A 25,426-nucleotide genomic window follows, 5' to 3' on the forward strand; every position below is an offset into this window, starting at 1 on the left:
ATATCTAAAGATGGCTGACAAATCCACTACCATATACAGTGGACCCCCGCATAGCGATATTAATCCGTGCAAGAGAGCTCATTGTTATGCGAAATTATCGTTATGCGAATGAATTTTCCCCATAAGAAATAATGGAAATCAAATTAATCCGTGCAAGACACCCCAAAGTATGAAAAACAAAAAATTTTACCACATGAAATATTAATTTTAATACACACAAACTGAAAAAGGCATGCACAATTACATGACACTTACTTTTATTGAAGATCTGGTGATGATTGATGGGATGGGAGGAGGAGGAGATTGTTAGTGTTTAGAAGGGGAATCCCCTTCCATTAAGACTTGAGGTGTCAAGTCCTTTTCTGGGGTTACTTCCCTTCTTCTTTTAATGCCACTAGGACCAGCTTCAGAGTCACTGGATTTCTGTCGCACAACATATCTGTCCATAGTGGCCTGTACCTCTCGTTCCTTTATGACTTCCCTAAAGTGTTTCACAACATTGTCAGTGTAATAGTCACCAGCACGGCTTGCAATAGCTGTGTGAGGGTGATTTTTATCCAAGAAGGTTTGCACTTCAAGCCACTTTGCACAGATTTCCTTAATCTATGTAGTAGGCAATTTCTTCAATTTCTCTCTCCCCTCCTTCGAACCAGTTTCCTCAGGTCTGGCCTCTTGCTGTTGAAGTTGATCTATCAGCTCATCAGTGGTTAGTTCTTCATTGTCCTCCTCCACCAACTCTTCCACATCATCCCCACTAACCTCCAACCCCAAGGACTTTCCCAATGAGATAATGGATTCCTCAACTGGCATAGGATTCTCAGGGTTAGCCTGAAACCCTTCAAAATCCCTTTGGTCTACACATTCTGGCCACAGTTTCTTCCAAGCAGAGTTCAAGGTCCTCTTAGTCACTCCCTCCCAAGCCTTACCTATAAGGTTTACACAATTGAGGATATTAAAGTGATCTCTCCAAAAGTCTCTTAGAGTCAGTTGAGTTTCTGAGGTCACTACAAAGCACCTTTCAAACAGAGCTTTTGTGTACAGTTTTTTGAAGTTTGCAATAACCTGCTGGTCCATGGGCTGCAGGAGAGGAGTGGTATTAGGAGGCAAAAACTTCACCTTAATGAATTTCATGTCCCCATAAAGTCGCTCTGCCACGTCTGTAGGATGACCAGGGGCATTGTCTAACACCAGGAGGCACTTAAGTTCTAATTTCTTTTCAGTTAGGTAATCTTTCACATTGGGGGCAAATGCATGGTGTAACCAGTCATAGAAAAAGTCCCTAGTGACCCATGCCTTACTGTTTGCCCTCCACAGCACACACAAATTTTCCTTGAGGACATTCTTTTGCCTGAACGGTCTGGGAGTTTCAGAGTGATACACTAATAAAGGCTTCACTTTGCAATCACCAGTAGCATTGGAACACATCAACAGAGTAAGCCTGTCTTTCATAGGCTTATGTCCTGGGAGTGCCTTTTCCTCCTGAGTAATGTAGGTCCTGCTTGGCATTTTCTTCCAAAACAGGCCTGTTTCATCACAATTAAACACTTGTTCAGGTTTCAGTCCTTCAGTTTCTATGTACTCCTTGAATTCCTGCACATATTTTTCAGCTGTTTTGTGGTCCGAACTGGCAGCCTCACCATGCCTTATCACACTATGTATGCCACTACGCCTCTTAAATCTCTCAAACCAACCTTTGCTGGCCTTAAATTCACTCACATCATCACTAGTTGCAGGCATTTTTTTAATTAAATCCTGATGCAACTTCCTAGCCTTTTCACTTATGATCACTTGAGAGATGCTATCTCCTGCTATCTGTTTCTCATTTATCCACACCAATAACAGTCTCTCAACATCTTCCATCACTTGCGATCTCTGTTTCGAAAACACAGTTAAACCTTTGGCAAGAACAGGTTCCTTGATTGCCTTTTTGTTGCCCACAATAGTGGCGATGGTTGATTGGGGTTTACTACACAACCTGGCCAGCTCGGAGACACGCACTCCACTTTCATACTTATCAATGATCTCTTTCTTCATCTCTATAGTAATTCTCACCCTTATTCCTGTAGGGTTGGCACTAGAAGCTTTCTTGGGGCCCATGGTCACTTATTTTGCAGATAAAATCACCAGAAACACTGTAATAATACGAAATGTTCCGATTGTATGCTTGGATGTTACCGCGGAGGCTGGCTGGTAAACAATGCCACCAGCGGAACATGTGAGGCTGGCTAACCTGGAGAGAGTTCTGGGGGTCAATGCCCCCGCGGCCCGGTCTGTGACCAGGCCTCCTGGTGGATCAGAGCCTGATCAACCAGGCTGTTGCTGCTGGCTGCACGCAAACCAACGTACGAGCCACAGCCCGGCTGATCAGGAACTGACTTTAGGTGCTTGTCCAGTGCCAGCTTGAAGACTGCCAGGGGTCTGTTGGTAATCCCCCTTATGTGTGCTGGGAGGCAGTTGAACAGTCTCGGGCCCCTGACACTTATTGTATGGGCGCACATTAGACGCGTCTCGGACGAACAGCGTTGAGCGGGTTTTTTAGCGGTATGCGAGGCAAAATCTTGGCGATAAAATGTAGCGGTATGCGGATTTAACGTTATGTGATGCCAACGGTATGCGGGGGTCCACTGTAGTATGCTCCTCACTTAATGACCAATTCGCTTACCGACCTACTCTTAGGAACTGAACCCTGTCGTGAATTGAAGAGAGGCTGTATTTGTTTCTGAAAAGTAATGCAAGATAGTGACAGTGAGAATGATGGTGAAAGGGTTCCTTTATTTTCAGGTCACCCTGCCTCGATGGAAGACGGCCAACATGTTGAAAAAAAAAAAAAAAAGTAATGAACAACATTTTGCTTCAGCACACTCCACAAACTAATCCACCAATTTAATTAACAATATTGATATTTTAGTCCTAGATATTTCTGTCATTGTGCCCTGGAATAATGTGTGTGCATTGAAGAAATAAACTAAAAGTACTGTACCAGAAACTGTCTTTTCATCCTGATGGTCTTCAAGCCTAGCACTATGCAGTGTTTCTGTGGCTTCCATGGCTGGATCTGTGAGTGCGTTGTTACTACTGGTGGTGAAGGAAGACCACAAGTTGGTTATTGCCCCACGAGCTGATGTCAGAGCTCCTCCTGATGGAAAACAATGGAAATGTCATTAACATAATGGAATATTTTTCCAATGAAAATTCTGCCCATGTTAAGTTCTAAACCTGAGTGGTTCATTCATTACAGAGAGTCCCTGATGCTTGATCCCCTGTCAGTAAGCTACACAGACAAGCTGCTTGTCTGGTAAAGTAGTAAGAAAATAACACTGTAGCATACCTATTGGCCAAAACAGACAGTTCTTGTATTCACTCAATTTACTTTCAAAAGAATATCCTTAAAACTTTCAAAATTATTTGCCTCAGGATACTATACAAGTACACGTACAATAGAACCCCCATATCCACTGATTTGGTATCCGCAGCTTCAGTTATCCACTGTTTACTGTGGCCCAGAAATACCTCTTAATTTTGCATAATAATGGCCCCAAAGTGCAAAAACAGAGAAGTTGGTAATTCTTCAAAGCCTAAGAGAAGCCATGAAGTGCTTCCCATCAGTGAAAAAGTGATAATTCTCCACTTATTGTGCATAATTTATCAATTAAACTTTATAACAGGGATGTATAGGACCTATATATATGGGGTTTACTACTATTAAGAAGACATACACTCTTATCTTGTCTAGATTTAAATAGATTTTAAGTATTAGGACTAGTCTGCCTGAAATGCCCTGGAACGATAGTGGCTTTCTTTGTACATACTTAGAAAATCAAAATAGAAATGACACATTGTAACTTTTGCAAAGCAATAAAGTCTATCTTTATCTTTTATCCTTCTTCTTTCAAAAACTGGCCGTATCCCACCGAGGCGGGGTGGCCCAAAAAGAAAAACAAAAGTTTCTTTTTTTAAATTTAGTAATTTATACAGGAGAAGGGGTTACTAGCCCCTTGCTCCCGGCATTTTAGTAGACTCTTACAACATGCATGGCTTATGGAGGAAGAATTCTGTTCCACTTCCCCATGGAGATGAGAGGAAATAAACAGGAACAAGAACTAGAAAGAAAATTGCAGAAAATCCAGAGGGGTGTGTGTGTATATATGCTTGTACATGTATGTGTAGTGTGACCTAAGTGTAAGTAGAAGTAGCAAGACGTACCTGAAATCTTGCATGTTTATGAGACAGAAAAAAAGACACCAGCAATCCTACTATCATGTAAAACAATTACAGGCTTTCGTTTTACACTCACTTGGCAGGACGGTAGTACCTCCCTGGGCGGTTGCTGTCCACCAACCTACTACCTAGGATCTTTTATCCATGGTTTCAATATCCCCGCGGATATGGGGGTCCAACTGTACAATTTTTTCAACAAACCAGCCATATCCCACAAAGGCAGGGTGACCCAAATAGAAAAACAAAAGTTTCTCTTCATAACTTAAGTAATGTATACAGGAGAAGGGGTTACTAGCCCCTTGTGCCCGGCATTTTAGTCACCTCTTATGACATGCATGGCTTACGGAGGAAGGATTCTTCTCCATTTGCCTATGGAGATATACATGTATTTATTTTTATTTATTAACACATCGGCCATTTTCAACCAAGGCAGGGTGGTCCGAAAAAGAAAAAAAACTTTCATCATTCACCCTATGACTGTCTTGCCAGAGGCATGCCTACACTACAGTTATAAAACTGCAACATTAACATCCCTCCTTCAGAGTGTCGGCACTGTACTTCCCATCTCTGGGAATCAAGTCCGGCCTGCCAGTTTCTCTGAATCCCTTCATAAATTTTACTTTGCTTACACTCCAACAGAACGTCAAGTCCTAAAAAAAAACTTGTCTCCATTTGCTTCTAACACATGCACGCTTGCTGGAAGTCCAAGCCTCTTGCACACAAAACCTCCTCCACCCCCTCCCTCAAACCTTTCATAGGCTGACCCCTACCCTGCCTTCCCTCCACTACAGATTTATACACTCTCGAAGTCATTCTATTTCTTTCCACCCTCTCTACATGTCCAAACCATCTCAATAACCATTCCTCAGCCCTCTGGATAATAGTTTTGGTAATCCTGCACCTCCTCCTAATCCCAAAACTATGGATTCTCTACATTATTTCACACCACACACTGCCCTCAAACATGACATCTCCACTGCCTCCAGCCTTCTCCTTGTTGCAACATTCACCACCCATGCCTCACACCCATACAAGAGCGTTGGTATAACTATACTCTCATACATTCCCCTCTTTGCTTTCATGAATAAAGATCTTAGTCTCCACATACTCCTCAGTGCACCAATCACCTTTTTCCCCCTCATCAATTCTATGATTCACCTCATCTTTCATAGACCCATCTGCTGATATAGTATACATACACAAAACATACACCCTCTCCCCCTTATTAATCCATTAATTAGAAGGTTTACCGTATGTACTGTGCCCTCTGGATGGTTGCTCTCTACCAAGCTACTTTTGTGTCAGACTCTGCAGTAGTGAAAAGACGAAAATGGTCTGGAGTAAAGAAATTTACTTGAATTATCACAAGTGGGCATTAGAAAGAGACTTACCAACAGCTTCTTTGGTCTTCACAACCGCTGTGCCAGTGGTAGCAAGTGTCTGATTGATGCGACGACCTTTGTCCAAGCCTTGGATTGTGCTAAAATATATAAATAAATTAGAATACAGCCACAAATTAATGATTATGTGCCCACAAGTAATAATAGTAATAATAATAATAATAATAATAATAATAATAATAATAATAATAATAATAATAATAATAATAATAATATCTTTATTTACTACAAGTACATGTACAAAAGGAGTGCAGATGAAAGAGTGGGAGAGGCACTGTCAAGAAATTTTAATGAAAATAAGAAAAAATTTTGGAGTGAGTTAAACAAGTTAAGAAAGCCTAGGGAAAGTATGGATTTGTTAGTTAAAAACAGAGTAGGGGAGTTAGTAGATGGGGAGAGGGAGGTATTAGGTAGATGGCGAGAATATTTTGAGGAACTTTTAAATGTTAAGGAAGAAAGGGAGGCAGTAATTTCATGCACTGGCCAGGGAGGTATACCATCTTTTAGGAGTGAAGAAGAGCAGAATGTAAGTGTGGTGGAGGTACGTGAGGCATTACGTAGAATGAAAGGGGGTAAAGCAGCTGGAACTGATGGGATCATGACAGAAATGTTAAAAGCAGGGGGGGATATAGTGTTGGAGTGGTTGGTACTTTTGTTTAATAAATGTATGAAAGAGGGGAAGGTACCTAGGGATTGGCGGAGAGCATGTATAGTCCCTTTATATAAAGGGAAAGGGGACAAAAGAGATTGTAAAAATTATAGAGGAATAAGTTTACTGAGTATACCAGGAAAAGTATACGGTAGGGTTATAATTGAAAGAATTAGAGGTAAGACAGAATGTAGAATTGCGGACGAGCAAGGAGGCTTCAGAGTGGGTAGGGGATGTGTAGATCAAGTGTTTACATTGAAACACATATGTGAACAGTATTTAGATAAAGGTAGGGAAGTTTTTATTGCATTTATGGATTTAGAAAAGGCATATGATAGAGTGGATAGAGGAGCAATGTGGCAGATGTTGCAAGTATATGGAATAGGTGGTAAGTTACTAAATGCTGTAAAGAGCTTTTATGAGGATAGTGAGGCTCAGGTTAGGGTGTGTAGAAGAGAGGGAGAATACTTCCCGGTAAAAGTAGGTCTTAGACAGGGATGTGTAATGTCACCATGGTTGTTTAATATATTTATAGATGGGGTTGTAAAAGAAGTAAATGCTAGGGTGTTCGGGAGAGGGGTGGGATTAAATTATGGGGAATTAAATTCAAAATGGGAATTGACACAGTTACTTTTTGCTGATGATACTGTGCTTATGGGAGATTCTAAAGAAAAATTACAAAGGTTAGTGGATGAGTTTGAGAATGTGTGTAAAGGTAGAAAGTTGAAAGTCAACATAGAAAAGAGTAAGGTGATGAGGGTATCAAATGATTTAGATAAAGAAAAATTGGATATCAAATTGGGGAGGAGGAGTATGGAAGAAGTGAATGTTTTCAGATACTTGGGAGTTGACGTGTCGGCGGATGGATTTATGAAGGATGAGGTTAATCATAGAATTGATGAGGGAAAAAAGGTGAGTGGTGCGTTGAGGTATATGTGGAGTCAAAAAACGTTATCTATGGAGGCAAAGAAGGGAATGTATGAAAGTATAGTAGTACCAACACTCTTATATGGATGTGAAGCTTGGGTGGTAAATGCAGCAGCGAGGAGACGGTTGGAGGCAGTGGAGATGTCCTGTCTAAGGGCAATGTGTGGTGTAAATATTATGCAGAAAATTCGGAGTGTGGAAATTAGGAGAAGGTGTGGAGTTAATAAAAGCATTAGTCAGAGGGCAGAAGAGGGGTTGTTGAGGTGGTTTGGTCATTTAGAGAGAATGGATCAAAGTAGAATGACATGGAAAGCATATAAATCTATAGGGGAAGGAAAGAGGGGTAGGGGTCGTCCTCGAAAGGGTTGGAAAGAGGGGGTAAAGGAGGTTTTGTGGGTTAGGGGCTTGGACTTCCAGCAAGCATGCATGAGCGTGTTAGATAGGAGTGAATGGAGACGAATGATACTTGGGACCTGACGATCTGTTGGAGTGTGAGCAGGGTAATATTTAGTGAAGGGATTCAGGGAAACCGGTTATTTTCATATAGCCGGACTTGAGTCCTGGAAATGGGAAGTACAATGCCTGCACTTTAAAGGAGGGGTTTGGGATATTGGCAGTTTGGAGGGATATGTTGTGTATCTCTATACGTATATGCTTCTAAACTGTTGTATTCTGAGCACCTCTGCAAAAGCAGTGATAATGTGTGAGTGTGGTGAAAGTGTTGAATGATGATGAAAGTATTTTCTTTTTGGGGATTTTCTTTCTTTTTTTTTTTGGGTCACCCTGCCTCGGTGGGAGACGGCCGACTTGTTGAAAAAAAAAAAAAAAAAAAAAAAAAAAAAAAAAAAAAAAAAAAAAAAAAAAAAAGTACATGTACAAAGTACACAGGCCCAGCTAACATACTACCATATAGTAGAAAGCCCCTTGTTATGCAGAGCATTTCGGGCAAATTAAGTCAGTTTTGTCCCAGGATGCAACTCACACCAGTCGACTAACACACAGGTACCCATTTTACTGATGGGTGAACATAGACAACCGGTGTAAGGAAACACGTTTGATGTTTCCACCCCTTCGCCGGAAATCAGACCCGGACCCCCACTGTGTGAAGCAAGAGCATTTGCCACCAGGCCCCACGGGGCACCAACATTGATGTCTCTTAAGAGACTCCATATTAAACCTTTCAGTGGTGAAGGGTTTTAACCCCTTTCAGGGTCCAGACCTGAAAGGGGTTAAAAGACCTGAAAATTGCTTTTAGGGTTCAAAAATTAAAAAAAAACAAAATTATTTTTTTCTTATGAAATGATAGAGAATATTTTCTGAAGGTAATGAAACCCAAAGTATAAAATTTGATGGAAAACTTACAAAATTAAGCTCTCGCTAAGCCATCTCAGCGATATTTATATACTGACAATTTCTCCCACAAGTCCTATTTTAGGCCAATTTCACTGTTCCAGTCAACCAAACTCTTAGCTATTTCACTAGTATGCCTTCCATTCTATCGGCTGAGTACAAGAAACCACCAATTTAATTATTTCACCTGCACAATAAAGTGATCAGAAATTGGTAATTTGGCCAATTTCACACAAAATTAAAAAATTGCCAATTTAACCCTTAAACTGTCCAAACAGATCTACGTTCACATGTGTAGTGCTCCAAAAGTAGATCTTTGTTTTTTTACATATTTTCAAATATAACAAGAAAAAATGTAGATCAAAGTTTTTTACACGTTTTCAAATGTAAAAAAAAAAAAAAGATCTACTTTTTTTTACATAATTTCAAATGTTGAATGAAAAAAATGTAGATCTACATTTGGACAGGGTTAAAAATAGGGAACAGAATAAACAATGTAGATATTCCTGGCACAATCATTTCCTCTGATCATTATTTATGTCCCCAGGCCTCTCCTATATTACACTTGCTTTCTATTTTGAGTTTTTATTCACAAAAAAAAAAAAAAAAAAAAAAAATAATAGGAGATTTACTGTTATGCAGACTACTGCATTATTGTAATAACTGTATAAATTATGTCAGCACATTTATGAACGAGTAGCGGTCTGACCAGTTGAACATGTAATTACCATTAGATATTTTTTTTTAGCACACCAGTCATATCCCACCAAGGTAAGGTAACCTAAAAAGAAAAACGAGTCTTTTTTTTTTAAATTTAGTAATTTATATAGAGGGGGTTAATAGTCCCTTGCTCCCGGCATTTTAGTCGCCTTTTATGACACACACAGCTTACGGATGAAGAATTCTTTTCCACTTCCCCATGGAGATAAGAGGAAATAAAGAAGAACTAATAAGAAAACAGAAGAAAAGCCAGATATGGTGTGTGTGTGTGTGTGTACTCACCTAGTTGAGGTTGCAGGGGTCGAGTCGAAGCTCCTGGCCTCGCCTCTTCACTGGTCGCCACTAGGTCACTCTCCCTGAACCATGAGCTTTATCGTACCTCTGCTTAAAGCTATGTATGGATCCTGCCTCCACTACATCTCTTCCTAAACTATTCCACTTCCTGACTACTCTGTGGCTGAAGAAATACTTCCTAACATCCCTGTGATTCATCTGTGTCTTCAGCTTCCAACTGTGACCCCTTGTTGCTGTGTCCAGTCTCTGGAACATCCTGTCTTTGATCACCTTGTCAATTCCTCTCAGTATTTTGAAAGTCGTTATCATGTCCCCCCTATCTCTCCTGTCCTCCAGTGTCGTCAGGTTGATTTCCCTTGACCTCTCCTCGTAGGACATACCTCTTAGCTCTGGGACTAGTCTTGTGGCAAACCTTTGCACTTTCTCTAGTTTCGTTACATGCTTGGCTAGGTGTGGGTTCCAAACTGGTTCCGCATACTTCAATATGGGCCTAATGTACACGGTGTGCAGGGTCCTGAACGACTCCTTATTAAGATGTCGGAATGCTGTTCTGAGGTTTGCCAGGCGCCTATATGCTGCAGCAGTTATTTGGTTGATGTGCGCTTCAGGAGATGTGCCTGATGTTATACTCACCCCAAGATCTTTTTCCTTGAGTGAGGTTTGCAGTCTCTGGCCCCCTAGACTGTACTTTGTCTGCGGTCTTCTTTGCCCTTCCCCAATCTTCATGACTTTGCACTTGGTGGGATTGAACTCCAAGAGCCAATTGCTGGACCAGGTCTGCAGCCTGTCCAGATCCCTTTGTAGTTCTGCCTGGTCTTCGATCGAATGAATTCTTCTCATCAACTTCACGTCATCTGCAAACAGTGACACCTCAGAGTTTATTCCTTCTGTCATGTCGTTCACAAATACCAGAAACAGCACTGGTCCTAGGACTGACCCCTGTGGGACCCCGCTGGTCACAGGTGCCCACTCTGACACCTCGCCACGTACCATTACTCGCTGCTGTCTTCCTGACAAATATTCCCTGATCCATTGTAGTGCCTTCCCTGTTATCCCTGCTTGGTCCTCCAGTTTTTGCACTAATCTCTTGTGTGGTACCTGGAGTTTACCTGGAGAGAGTTCCGGGGGTCAACGCCCCCGCGGCCCGGTCTGTGACCAGGCCTCCTGGTGGATCAGAGCCTGATCAACCAGGCTGTTGCTGCTGGCTGCACGCAAACCAACGTATGAGCCACAGCCTGGCTGGTCAGGAACTGACTTTAGGTGCTTGTCCAGTGCCAGCTTGAAGACTGCCAGGGGTCTGATGGTAATCGCCCTTATACATGCTGGGAGGCAGTTGAACAGTCTCGGGCCCCTGACACTTATTGTATGGTCTCTTAACGTGCTAGTGACACCCCTGCTTTTCATTGGGGGGATGTTGCATCGTCTGCCAAGTCTTTTGCTTTCGTAGTGAGTGATTTTCGTGTGCAAGTTTGGTACTAGTCCCTCTAGGATTTTCCAGGTGTATATAATCATGTATCTCTCCCGCCTGCGTTCCAGGGAATACAGTTTTAGGAACCTCAAGCGCCCCCAGTAATTTAGGCGTTTTATCTCCGTTATGCATGCCGTGAAGGTTCTCTGTACATTTTCTAGGTCAGCAATTTCACCTGCCTTGAAAGGTGCTGTTAGTGTGCAGCAATATTCCAGCCTAGATAGAACAAGTGACCTGAAGAGTGTCATCACGGGCTTGGCCTCCCTAGTTTTGAAGGTTCTCATTATCCATCCTGTCATTTTTCTAGCAGATGCGACTGATACAATGTTATGGTCCTTGAAGGTGAGATCCTCCGACATGGTCACTCCCAGGTCTTTGACGTTGGTGTTTCACTCTACTTTGTGGCCAGAATTTGTTTTGTACTCTGATGAAGATTTAATTTCCTCGTGTTTACCATATATGAGTAATTGAAATTTCTCATCGTTGAACTTCATATTGTTTTCTGCAGCCCACTGAAAGATTCGGTTGATGTCCGCCTGGAGCCTTGCAGTGTCTGCAATGGAAGACACTGTCATGCAGATTCGGGTGTCATCTGCAAAGGAAGACACGGTGCTGTGGCTGACATCCTTGTCTATGTCGGATATGAGGATGAGGAACAAGATGGGAGCAAGTACTGTGCCTTGTGGAACAGAGCTTTTCACCGTAGCTGCCTCGGACTTTACTCTGTTGACGACTACTCTCTGTGTTCTGTTAGTGAGGAAATTATAGATCCATCGACCGACTTTTCCTGTTATTCCTTTAGCACGCATTTTGTGCGCTATTACGCCATGGTCACACTTGTCGAAGGCTTTTGCAAAGTCTGTATATATTACATCTGCATTCTTTTTATCTTCTAGTGCATTTAGGACCTTGTCATAGTGATCTAATAGTTGAGACAGGCAGGAGCGACCTGTTCTAAACCCATGTTTCCGTGGGTTGTGTAACTGATGGGTTTCTAGATGGGTGGTGATCTTGCTTCTTAGGACCCTTTCAAAGATTTTTATGATATGGGATGTTAGTGCTATCGGTCTGTAGTTCTTTGCTGTTGCTTTACTGCCCCCTTTGTGGAGTGGGGCTATGTCTGTTGTTTTTAGTAACTGTGGGACGACCCCCGTGTCCATGCTCCCTCTCCATAGGATGGAAAAGGCTCGTGATAGAAGCTTCTTGCAGTTCTTGATGAACACGGAGTTCCATGAGTCTGGCCCTGGGGCAGAGTGCATGGGCATGTCATTTGTCGTCTGTTTGAAATCATTTGGCATCAGGATAACATCGGATAGGCTTGTGTTAACCAAATTTTGTGGCTCTCTCATAAAAAATTCATTTTGATCTTCGACTCTCAGTCTGGTTAGCGGCTTGCTAAAAACTGAGTCATATTGGGACTTGAGTAGCTCACTCATTTCCTTGCTGTCATCTGTGTAGGACCCATCTTGTTTAAGTAGGGGCCCAATACTGGACGTTGTTCTCGACTTTGATTTGGCATAGGAGAAGAAATACTTTGGGTTTCTTTCGATTTCATTTATGACTTTTAGTTCTTCCTGCGATTCCTGACTCCTATAAGATTCCTTTAGCTTGAGTACGATGCTTGCTATTTCTCTGACCAGTGTCTCCCTACGCATTTCAGATATATTGACCTCTTTTAGCCGCTCTGTTATTCTTTTCCGTCGCCTGTAAAGGGAGCGCCTGTCTCTTTCTATTTTACATCTACTCCTCCTTTTTCTTAGAGGAATAAGCCTTGTGCATACATCGAGTGCCACCAAGTTAATCTGTTCTAGGCATAAGTTGGGGTCTGTGTTGCTTAGTATATCTTCCCAGCTTATATCGGTTAGGACTTGGTTTACTTGGTCCCACTTTATGTTTTTGTTATTGAAGTTGAATTTGGTGAATGCTCCCTCATGACTAGTCTCATTATGTCGGTCTGGGGCTCCGCGCATACATGTCTGAACCTCAATTATGTTGTGATCTGAGTACAGTGGACCCCCGCATAACGATTACCTCCAAATGCGACCAATTATGTAAGTGTATTTATGTAAGTGCGTTTGTACGTGTATGTTTGGGGGTCTGAAATGGACTAATCTACTTCACAATATTTCTTATGGGAACAAATTCGGTCAGTACTGGCACCTGAACATACTTCTGGAGTGAAAAAATATCGTTAACCGGGGGTCCACTGTATATTGTTTTTGATATGGTGACATTTCTTATCAGATCATCATTGTTAGTGAAGATGAAGTCTAGTGTATTCTCCAGTCTAGTAGGCTCTATTATTTGCTGGTTTAAATTGAATTTTGTGCAGAGATTTAAAAGCTCGCGTGAGTGTGAGTTTTCATCATAGCTGCCTCCTGGTGTTATTACTGCAACAATATTATTTGCTATATTCCTCCATTTTAGGTGCCTTAAGTTGAAATCCCCCAGGAGCAAGATGTTGGGTGCAGGAGCTGGAAGATTTTCCAGACAGTGGTCAATTTTTAACAGCTGTTCCTGGAATTGCTGGGATGTTGCATCCGGAGGCTTGTAGACTACCACAATGACTAGGTTTTGGTTCTCGACCTTTACTGCTAAAACTTCCACTACATCATTTGAGGCATTTAGAAGTTCTGTGCAAAAAAGTGACTCTGCAATGTACAGGCCAACCCCCCCCTTTTGCCTGTTCACTCTGTCACATCTGTATAGGTTGTAACCTGGGATCCATATTTCGTTGTCAAAGTGATCCTTTATGTGGGTCTCAGTGAAAGCCGCGAACATTGCATTTGCCTCTGCAAGCAGTCCACGGATGAAAGGTATTTTGTTGTTTGTTGCTGGCTTTAGACCCTGTATATTTGCAAAGAAGAATGTCATCGGACTGGTGGTATTGTTGGTACTGGGGGGGGATTTTTTTTCCGGCATTAGTATCTGTATCTGTTGGTTTGGAGTGGAGGCCATCGACTGTGGTTCCACTCCAGGAATGACTGGATTTGGTGTACGATTTCTGCCATTTCCTGCCAGTTTTTTTCCTTCCTGGCACTAAAAAACCTCTCCCTCTTTGAGTGGCTGTAGCTACCCAGGTTTTCCCATGGCCTGGATGTTTTGTATCTTTTTGTACCCTTTAGATGGTGTGCCTGGCAATTTAAGTTATAGCACAGTCTTTCCTGTACTGAAGAGGTACACATTTCAGGGTGAAAAAACTTACAGGAAGGGAGTTTGCATTTTCCTGTTGTCATATGGGCATGACATTTTCTAGGGTGGTCATAGTTGCACGTCCCGTCTGTTTTTCCAGATTTCCCATGTTTGCAGATACCAAGTGCATAGTATGTGCACAGGCTTGGTTTCCGTTTGCCTTGGGTTTCTGTGACTGTATTCCCTGTTGGTGCATGTTTCCCTGTCTTACTTCTATCATCCCTAGCACCAACAATGGAGCTCCCACCAGTTGTTTTTGGTAATATATCCTCACTATTGCTAGTGGAGTCCTCTTGTTTGCTATTTCCTGTGGTATTTCTAGTTTGCAATATTGGTTTTATCTTATCTTTGACTACAATTGTTTCCCCACTACGGCTCCTGTCCCCTATGAGGTCATTTATATGTATTCCTTCCTGCGTATAATTCCCGACTACCTGGACAAAATCTCCAGCTTCACCATTACTGTCTCCCAGGACAGCACCTCCAGCTTCACCATTACTGTCTCCCAGGACAGCACCTCCAGCTTCACCATTACTGTCTCCCAGGACAGCACCTCCAGCTTCACCATTACTGTCTCCCAGGACAGCACCTCCAGCTTCACCATTACTGTCTCCCAGGACAGCACCTCCAGCTTCACCATTACTGTCTCCCAGGACAGCACCTCCAGCTTCACCATTACTGTCTCCCAGGACAGCACCTCCAGCTTCACCATTACTGTCTCCCAGGACAGCACCTCCAGCTTCACCATTACTGTCTCCCAGGACAGCACCTCCAGCTTCACCATTACTGTCTCCCAGGACAGCACCTCCAGCTTCACCATTACTGTCTCCCAGGACAGCACCTCCAGCTTCACGATTACTATCTCCCAGGACAGCACTATCAGCCCCACATTTACTGACTACCAGGACATCACCTTCAGCCTTACAGTTTCTGACTACATGGCCAGTATCAAGGGCAGTACCATTCAGCCCAGACTTTTTATGTTCCCATCTGTTGTAGAAAGCTTCCAGGTTGTCTATGAAAGCAGCTTTGATGTTATCCTCTTTTAATACCCTTGTGATTTTAGTCCACAGATTTTCCTCATTTGGGCATACCCAAAAACACTTCCCTGTTTTAATACTGCTTGTAGCTAGTTCTTGGATATCTGCACAAGGGGCGTGACACCAATTTCAACGAAAATGACAATTTATCCATGTGGAAGCCCGTTTGTTTGATTGACTGCAGACTATACAGAGCTTCATAATGATTTGAATGGTTGATTTACTGTAATTCTACTAGCAACCTCTTGAATACTCTATTAATAACCTCCTTAAATGAAGCTCTAGCTATTTGTATTTCTATTTCTAACTGTACTTGTATATTGGACAGCTTACCGTGTACGTTCCTGATTTATATTTATTGTTTGTGTTTGATAAGGGCCCCTACAACCCCATCCGTTTACAGTCTGCTTTATTGTCCAACGAATCCGTTTGAAACCAGTCAAGGGTTCGGACCATCAAGGGTTCGGACCAGTCGATCTGATCTGATCAGTGGGTCACTTATTTAAAACATACTAGTCAGTGATTTGTGCTAACACATGAAGGATCTACTTGAAATTATCTACCCGAGTAATATGTGATTTGATTGATACAAAAGTATAACTTGCGTGTTGAAGAGCCGGTGATTTCTGGCAGCTCCTACAATGACGAACGGTCGAGCCTCAACCCTTGTTTATCAATCGCTGTATCTAGCTTTTCTAGTTTTTTTTCGTCTCCACCACAATAAATGCTATATTATCACTATAGTTGACTGGTGGAAATTTTGGAGGAAGGACGCTTTTTCTGTATTAATAATTGCTTCTCGTTGTGTATATTGCGACCGCTGGTAACTACAGGTTATATGAAATTCACAGTATACGTCTGGTATTTCAAGAAAAAAGAAACTAATGAAAGTCACTCCACTCCACTAAGTACCATTATAATACTGGTTAGTTGCTGCTACAACACTGTATTCTGCTATTCACTGTGTCAAATGTCTTCTTGCAGTCCAAGAAAATGCAATCTACTCACCTCTCTCTCTCTCTCTCTCTCTCTCTCTCTTGTCTTACTGCTGTCACCTTGTCATAGAACTCCAGTAGGTTTGTGACACAGGATTTCCCGTCCCTGAAACCATGTTGGGTGCTGTTGATGAGATTCCTTTCTAGGTGTTCCACCATTCTTCTCCTGACAATCTTCTCCATGATTTTGCATACTATACATGTCAGTGACATTGGTCTGTAGTTTAGTGCTTCATGTCTGTCTCCTTTTTTAAAGATTGGGACTACATTTGCTGTCTTCCATGCCTCAGGCAATCTCCCTGTTTCGATAGATGTATTGAATATTGTTGTTAGGGGTACACATAGCGCCTCTGCTCCCTCTCTTAGGACCCATGGAGAGATGTTATCTGGCCCCATTGCCTTTGAGGTATCTAGCTCACTCAGAAGCCTCTTCACTTTTTCCTTGGTTGTGTGTACCGTGTCCAGCACCTGGTGATGTGCCACACCTCTCTGTCACTCTAGAGCCCCTTCTGTCTCCTCTGTGAACACTTCTTTGAATCTCTTGAGTTACTCACATACTTCACGGTCATTTCTTGTTGTCTCTCCTCCCTTCCTTAGCCTGATTACCTGGTCCTTGACTGTTGTTTTCCTCCTGATGTGGCTGTATAACAGCTTCGGGTCAGATTTGGCTTTTGCTGCTATGTCGTTTTCATATTGTCATTGGGCCTCCCTTCTTATCAGCGCATATTCGTTTCTCGCTCTACGACTGCTCTCCTTATTCTCCTGGGTCCTATGCCTTCTATATTTCTTCCATTCCCTAGCACACTTGGTTTTTGCCTCCTTGCACCTTTGGGTGAACCATGGGCTCATCCTGGCTTTTTCATTATTCCTGTTTCCCTTGGGTACAAACCTCTCTTCAGCCTCCTTGCACATTGTTGCTACATATTCCATCATCTCATTAACTGGTTTCCCTGCCAGTTCTCTGTCCCACTGAACCTCGTTCAGGAAGTTCCTCATTCCCGTGTAGTCCCCTTTCCTGTAGTTTGGTTTCATTTGTCCAGGCCTTCCTGCTTCCCCCTCCACTTGTAGCTCTACTGTGTATTCGAAGCTCAAAACCACATGATCGCTGGCCCCAAGGGGTCTTTCATATGTGATGTCCTCAATATCTGCACTGCTCAAGGTGAATACTAAGTCCCGTCTTGCTGGCTCATCCTCTCCTCTCTCTCTTGTAGTGTCCCTTACGTGTTGGTACATAAAGTTTTCCAGTACCACCTCCATCATCTTAGCCCTCCATGTATTTTGGCCCCCATGTGGCTCCAAGTTCTCCCAGTCGATCTCCTTGTGGTTAAAGTCGCCCATGATCAGGAGCTTTGCCCTGCATGAATGAGCTCTTCTGGCCACTGCAGCCAGTGTGTCAACCATCGCTCTATTGCTCTCGTCATACTCATGCCCTGGTCTCCTGCTGTTCTGTGGTGGGTTATACATCACTGCAATTACCACCTTGGGACCTCCAGAGTGAAGCGTTCCCGCTATGTAATCACTTTCTTCTCTGCTGTCTCCTCTCTCCAGCTCACCAAAATTCCATTGGTACTTTTATTTAATAAATGTATGAAAGAGGGGAAGGTACCTAGGGATTGGCGGAGAGCATGTATAGTCCCTTTATATAAAGGGAAAGGGGACAAAAGAGATTGTAAAAATTATAGAGGAATAAGTTTACTGAGTATACCAGGAAAAGTATACGGTAGGGTTATAATTGAAAGAATTAGAGGTAAGACAGAATGTAGGATTGCGGATGAGCAGGGAGGCTTCAGAGTGGGTAGGGGATGTGTAGATCAAGTGTTTACATTGAAGCATATATGTGAACAGTATTTAGATAAAGGTAGGGAAGTTTTTATTGCATTCATGGATTTAGAAAAGGCATATGATAGAGTGGATAGAGGAGCAATGTGACAGATGTTGCAAGTATATGGAATAGGTGGTAAGTTACTAAATGCTGTAAAGAGCTTTTATGAGGATAGTGAGGCTCAGGTTAGGGTGTGTAGAAGAGAGGGAGAATACTTCCCAGTAAAAGTAGGTCTTAGACAGGGATGTGTAATGTCACCATGGTTGTTTAATATATTTATAGATGGGGTTGTAAAAGAAGTAAATGCTAGGGTGTTCAGGAGAGGGGTGGGATTAAATTATGGGGAATCAAATTCAAAATGGGAATTGACACAGTTACTTTTTGCTGATGATACTGTGCTTATGGGAGATTCTAAAGAAAAATTGCAAAGGTTAGTGGATGAGTTTGAGAATGTGTGTAAAGGTAGAAAGTTGAAAGTGAACATAGAAAAGAGTAAGGTGATGAGGGTATCAAATGATTTAGATAAAGAAAAATTGGATATCAAATTGGGGAGGAGGAGTATGGAAGAAGTGAATGTTTTCAGATACTTGGGAGTTGACGTGTCGGTGGATGGATTTATGAAGGATGAGGTTAATCATAGAATTGACGAGGGAAAAAAGGTGAGTGGTGCGTTGAGGTATATGTGGAGTCAAAAAACGTTATCTATGGAGGCAAAGAAGGGAATGTATGAAAGTATAGTAGTACCAACACTCTTATATGGATGTGAAGTTTGGGTGGTAAATGCAGCAGCGAGGAGACGGTTGGAGGCAGTGGAGATGTCCTGTCTAAGGGCAATGTGTGGTGTAAATATTATGCAGAAAATTCGGAGTGTGGAAATTAGGAGAAGGTGTGGAGTTAATAAAAGCATTAGTCAGGGGGCAGAAGAGGGGTTGTTGAGGTGGTTTGGTCATTTAGAGAGAATGGATCAAAGTAGAATGACATGGAAAGCATATAAATCTATAGGGGAAGGAAAGAGGGGTAGGGGTCGTCCTCGAAAGGGTTGGAAAGAGGGGGTAAAGGAGGTTTTGTGGGTGAGGGGCTTGGACTTCCAGCAAGCGTGCATGAGCGTGTTAGATAGGAGTGAATGGAGACGAATGATACTTGGGACCTGACGATCTGTTGGAGTGTGAGCAGGGTAATATTTAGTGAAGGGATTCAGGGAAACTGGTTATTTTCATATAGTCGGACTTGAGTCCTGGAAATGGAAAGTACAATGCCTGCACTTTAAAGGAGGGGTTTGGGATATTGGCAGTTTGGAGGGATATGTTGTGTATCTCTATACGTATATGCTTCTAAACTGTTGTATTCTGAGCACCTCTGCAAAAGCAGTGATAATGTGTGTGTGTGGTGAAAGTGTTGAATGATGATGAAAGTATTTTCTTTTTGGGGATTTTCTTTCTTTTTTTTGGGTCACCCTGCCTCGGTGGGAGACGACCGACTCGTTGAAAAAAAAAAAAAAATATATATATATATATATATATATATATATATATATATATATATATATATATATATATATATATATATATATATATATATAGATATATATATATATATATATATATATATATATATTTTCAACATATGCATGTGCATGCATGTGTAATATGACCTACGTGTAAGTAAAACGAACAAGCCATACCTGAATTCAACCTTGTATGTTTATGAGACAAAAAAAAAAAAAAAAAAAAAAAAAGACACCAGCAATCCTACCATCATGTAAAACAATTACATCTTTCCTTTTCACATTCACTTGGCAGGGCAGTAGCACTTTCCTGGGTGGCTGCTGTCTACCAATCTACTACTTAGGCATTAGAAAATTATTCTCCACCATATTAGAAGCTAAAATAATTTTTATTTTTTTCAGACTTGTGGATACAGAGGGGGCTTTCAATTTGGGGTGTGTGGGTAGTAGAGGTGGCCTGTGGCTTGGTGGCAAAAGCTCTCGGTTCACACACTGAGGGTCTGGGTTCGATTCCTGGCAAGGGTAGAAACATTGGGCGTGTTGCCTTACACCGGTTGTCTATGTTCACCATCAGTAAAAATGGGTAACTGGGTGTTAGTTGACTGGTGTGGGTCACATCCGGGACAAAATTGACCTAATTTGCTCAAAACGCTCTGCATAACAAGCGGCTTTCTATATATGTAGTACTGTAGTAGTATGACTGATGTCAGCTAGGCCTGTATACCTTGTACATGTATTTGTAGAAATAAAGATATTATTATTATTATTAAAGGTTAACTAACTGTACCATTCTACTTCTCATATACAATTCAGCTTTTACAAGGTACAAACGATGGTACTTTAAAATTAACATAAAAGTTTGAGTACCATACCCATTAGGCCAATTTTTCCTGTTATAACAACATATGCAAAAATGTATCCCTCCACAATACACAGGTCACAAAAAATGAAGTTGAGAGTAACTTTTCAATGTTGCATTACACATATGGTTTCTTGCATAGTTGGCAAGTCTTATCCTAGTTATACTAGTCACTAACAGCACTTTGTATGAATTTTTTTTTTTATCAACAGGTCAGCCGTCTCCCACCGGGGCAGGGTGACCCAACAAAGAAAGAAACACTTTCACCATCATTCATGTAGAATCGGTCTTTGCAGAGGCGCTCAGATACAACAGTTCAGATGTCATCCCAAACCCCTCCTTTAAAGTGCAGGCATTGTACTTTCCACCTCCAGGACTCAAGTCCGGCTAATTGGTTTCCCTTAATCCTTTCACAAAATATTACCTTGTTCACACTCCAACAGCTCGTCAGGTCCCAAAAAAATCATTCATCTCCATTCACCCCTATCTAACATGCTCACAGATGCCTGTTGTATGTCAAAGCCCCTTGCACACAAAACCTCTTTTACCACCTCCCTCCATCCTTTCCTAGGATGACCCCTACCCCTCCTCCCCTCTACTATAGATTATATATCCTCCAAGTCAACCTATTTATCTCCATCCTCTCTAAATGACCCAAACATCTCAATAACCCCTCTTCAGCCCTCTGAATAATACTTTTAGTAACTCCACACCTCCTAATTTCCATACACTGAATTTTCTGCATAATATTTACACCACAAGGCCCAGTCTCAGACTGAGCCATGGGGGCATTGACCCCCAAAACCCTCTCTAGGTATACTCCAGGTATGCACATTACCCTTAGACACAACATCTCCACTACCTCCAGCCTCCTCCATGCCGCAGCATTTACAACCCATACTTCACACCCATAAAAGTGTTTGTATTAATATACCTATAGACTAAACATACTAGTCAATTTAATAAGCAATAATACTTCTGAATACTTATAGGTAGTAGGCTGGAAGACAGCAACCGCCCAGGGAGGTACTACGGAAGCCTGTAATTGTTTTACATGATGGCAGGATTGCTGGTGTCTTTTTATTCTGTCTCATACACATGCAAGATTTCGGGTACGTCTTGCTACTTCTTACACTTAGGTCATGCTACACATACATGTACAAGCATATATATACACACCCCTCTGGGATTTCTTCTATTTTCTTTCTAGTTCTTGTTCTTGTTTATTTCCTCTTATCTCCATGGGGAAGTGGAACAGAATTCTTCTTCCATAAGCCATGCATGTTGTAAGAGGTGACTAAAATGCCAGGAGCAAGGGGCTAGTAACCTCTTCTTCTGTATATGTTACTAAATGTAAAGGGAGAAACTTTCATTTTTCATTTTGGGCCACCCCACCTCGGTGGGATATGGCCGGTTTGTTGAAAGAGAAATAAAGAAGACTTCTGAATGCTATGGTAAGTATAAAAGATCATTATGCATTTACCATGCTATATAACAAAGTAAAATCTGTATGAATAGAGTGATTAAAAAAATTTGTTTAAAACTGTGAACTTACTGTGAGAGCCTAATTCTCATGTCATTCATAGAAAGATTGCCTGCATGAGGATGGCCTGGGGTCAGCTCCATCAGTGATGGGTAAGGACCAGATGCCATCCACACTCGATAATTGTGAGTTTCTTTCCAAGCACTCATGAAGGTTCCATTGAATACTTCCCATTCTCGGCTGCCCTCTGATGGTCAAAGAGTCAGTGAACAATTATAAAATGGGGTAATCTATTTAATATAAAAAGAGGTACATTATTGTGTGCCACCCAATTCATACATCAATACTAATTTAGGCTTCAAACATTACTTCATTTAAATCCAAATATTTGCTAAAACTATTTTGAATGTACACAGTTTCTACATCTTAAATACAGTACTGTATATGACTATGATTACTCATCCACCAGACAAGGTTGCTTCTAGAAGTAACAAAGCTTAAAATACAAGTATTGTCATATCTGTCACTGAAAAACCACTTTTTTATTATCCTAACTATGAAATAAATCTGAATTACTGACTTGTTATTGTTCTATATTGTAAAAAACACATGTACAGTAATTATTGAGATAATTAAATCCAATATACTTGTTCAAAGAGCAAAGTCAAATAGATTTCCAAAAATAATAAGGTACTGATTAAGCTGTGGGATTACATCACTTTGAATATTTGTTGGAAAACCCCTTGTTATAAAGTATTTTGGGCAGACTGTAACTTATGAAACTACTTAATACCTGCACTAATATAGGCATTTGGATAAGGGTTTTAATGTAAAGATAAAGATTTTATTTCTTTGTAAAGGTTACTATGTGTAATTACAATTTTGGTTTGCTAAGTACAAAGAAAGCCACTATCATGCCGGGGGCATTTTGGGCAGATTAATCCTAGTACATAATAACTACTTAAATCTAGACAAGAGCGGTTAACTTGTATTAAACTGTTTAATCTTAATACTAATGTGAGGGAGTTGAGGTGGAGGTTCAAACATTAATATTTCATGGATGGGCAGATGTTTAACAGACTAGAGGTCATATAATATAATAGTTGGAAGAGTTGCTTCAATGTATAATTTTAGTTGCAAGTGCAAATTCAGCACAAATAATTTCTGCATACAACTAAGTTTTTTTTTATTACAATAGGGAGGCAGTACTTGAATAAATTAGCAGAAATACAGTGGTGTCCCTTCTTTTATGCTCAGCCCATCAACTGCTTGTTCAGTCAGTAAATTGTGTTGCTGTCTTCATAGTCCTTTCAGGTATTGTAATTATTATTATCATAATACTTATTCAAAATGATACAATGAATATGGGATTTGTGAAAAGTAAAAAATTATATATTTTTTGTAATTAATTTCAAATTCCCATGTATTTATTTATTTATTATCACACCGGCCGATTCCCACCAAGGCAGGGTGGCCCGAAAAAGAAAAACTTTCACCATCATTCACTCCATCACTGTCTTGCCAGAAGGGTGCTTTACACTACAGTTTTTAAACTGCAACATTAACACCCCTCCTTCAGAGTGCAGGCACTGTACTTCCCATCTCCAGGACTCAAGTCCGGCCTGCCGGTTTCCTTGAATCCCTTCATAAATGTTACTTTGCTCACACTCCAACAGCACGTCAAGTATTAAAAACCATTTGTCTCCATTCACTCCTATCAAACACGCTCACACATGCCTGCTGGAAGTCCAAGCCCCTCGCACACAAAACCTCCTTTACCCCCTCCCTCCAACCCTTCCTAGGCCGACCCCTACCCCGCCTTCCTTCCACTACAGACTGATACACTCTTGAAGTCATTCTGTTTCGCTCCATTCTCTCTACATGTCCGAACCACCTCAACAACCCTTCCTCAGCCCTCTGGACAACAGTTTTGGTAATCCCGCACCTCCTCCTAACTTCCAAACTACGAATTCTCTGCATTATATTCACACCACACATTGCCCTCAGACATGACATCTCCACTGCCTCCAGCCTTCTCCTCGCTGCAACATTCATCACCCACGCTTCACACCCATATAAGAGCGTTGGTAAAACTATACTCTCATACATTCCCCTCTTTGCCTCCAAGGACAAAGTTCTTTGTCTCCACAGACTCCTAAGTGCACCACTCACTCTTTTTCCCTCATCAATTCTATGATTCACCTCATCTTTCATAGACCCATCCGCTGACACGTCCACTCCCAAATATCTGAATACGTTCACCTCCTCCATACTCTCTCCCTCCAATCTGATATTCAATCTTTCATCACCTAATCTTTTTGTTATCCTCATAACCTTACTCTTTCCTGTATTCACCTTTAATTTTCTTCTTTTGCACACCCTACCAAATTCATCCACCAATCTCTGCAACTTCTCCTCAGAATCTCCCAAGAGCACAGTGTCATCAGCAAAGAGCAGCTGTGACAACTCCCACTTTGTGTGTGATTCTTTATCTTTTAACTCCACGCCTCTTGCCAAGACCCTCGCATTTACTTCTCTTACAACCCCATCTATAAATATATTAAACAACCACGGTGACATCACACATCCTTGTCTAAGGCCTACTTTTACTGGGAAAAAATTTCCCTCTTTCCTACATACTCTAACTTGAGCCTCACTATCCTCGTAAAAACTCTTCACTGCTTTCAGTAACCTACCTCCTACCTCCCATGTATTGTATTTTCTAAATAAAATTTGGATTCAAAGATAGAAAAATCAATGTAGGGTCCTTTTGGATGTTCCGTAAGTCCACATTAAAATATTAACAAGAGGACTGCCAATAATGAAGCAAGGAAGAAATGTAAAACATAATGCTCACCTGCACACACAGATGATCGCAAGAGAGAGAGGAGGTACACCTTAAACTGATAACGTAGCCATTCTTCACCACCGACCCAGCCAACACCTTCAAGAAACACATCTGGGTGGTTCTTTATGGGAGAGGTGCCATTGGGAGCTTTGTTATTCAAGGTTGCACTTACTGCCTCTACCTATAACAAAAAAAAAAATTACTTTAAACCACAATTTTTTTGTTTATATCTCAGGTGTTGAAATTACTTATGTGCAACTACAAATGTGTGTATATGCCTGTGTGTTATGGCTTTTAGGCAGACTTAGTCAAACATGTCAAATTTTCTTTAAAACTTTTTTTTCTACACTTTCAATATAAATTAACCCTTTAAGTGTATTTTTAAAATTATAATTATAGTTCATATACACTACATATACTTTAAATCTTGTACACAGAAATATTTAGTAACTACCTGACGAACGATGTTTTCTGCAAATCGCAGATCTTCTGTAGACAAGCTCAGCTGACGTTTCAAATCTGGATCAGGTATCTCAATTTTCCCTTCCTCTAGCTATGAAACAGGAATTAGGCAAAAGTGAAAATATTAATACAAGATTACTGTACATAAATGCTGAAAACTGCACATACGAAATTTATATAATGAATTCAAGAGTG

The 25,426-nt window shown here is 41.2% G+C and overlaps 1 protein-coding gene across 3 annotated transcripts in view; it reads right to left on the reverse strand.

The window, feature by feature from the left end:
* Nucleotides 1–25,426, reverse strand: part of LOC128696841 (late secretory pathway protein AVL9 homolog) — a 108,664-nt gene that overhangs the window by 24,054 nt on the left and 59,184 nt on the right. For all 3 annotated transcript variants that reach the window (XM_053788244.2, XM_053788263.2, XM_053788253.2), the window contains 5 exons: nt 25,224–25,322; nt 24,779–24,950; nt 21,994–22,168; nt 5,610–5,698; nt 2,981–3,136 (listed from right to left, as the gene is read on the reverse strand). In XM_053788244.2, the coding sequence (XP_053644219.2) occupies nt 2,981–3,136; nt 5,610–5,698; nt 21,994–22,168; nt 24,779–24,950; nt 25,224–25,322 (691 nt within the window). The remainder of the gene's footprint in view (nt 1–2,980; nt 3,137–5,609; nt 5,699–21,993; nt 22,169–24,778; nt 24,951–25,223; nt 25,323–25,426) is intronic.

The sequence above is a fragment of the Cherax quadricarinatus genome, chromosome 31, assembly GCF_038502225.1.
Source record: "Cherax quadricarinatus isolate ZL_2023a chromosome 31, ASM3850222v1, whole genome shotgun sequence".
NCBI lineage: Eukaryota > Metazoa > Arthropoda > Malacostraca > Decapoda > Parastacidae > Cherax > Cherax quadricarinatus.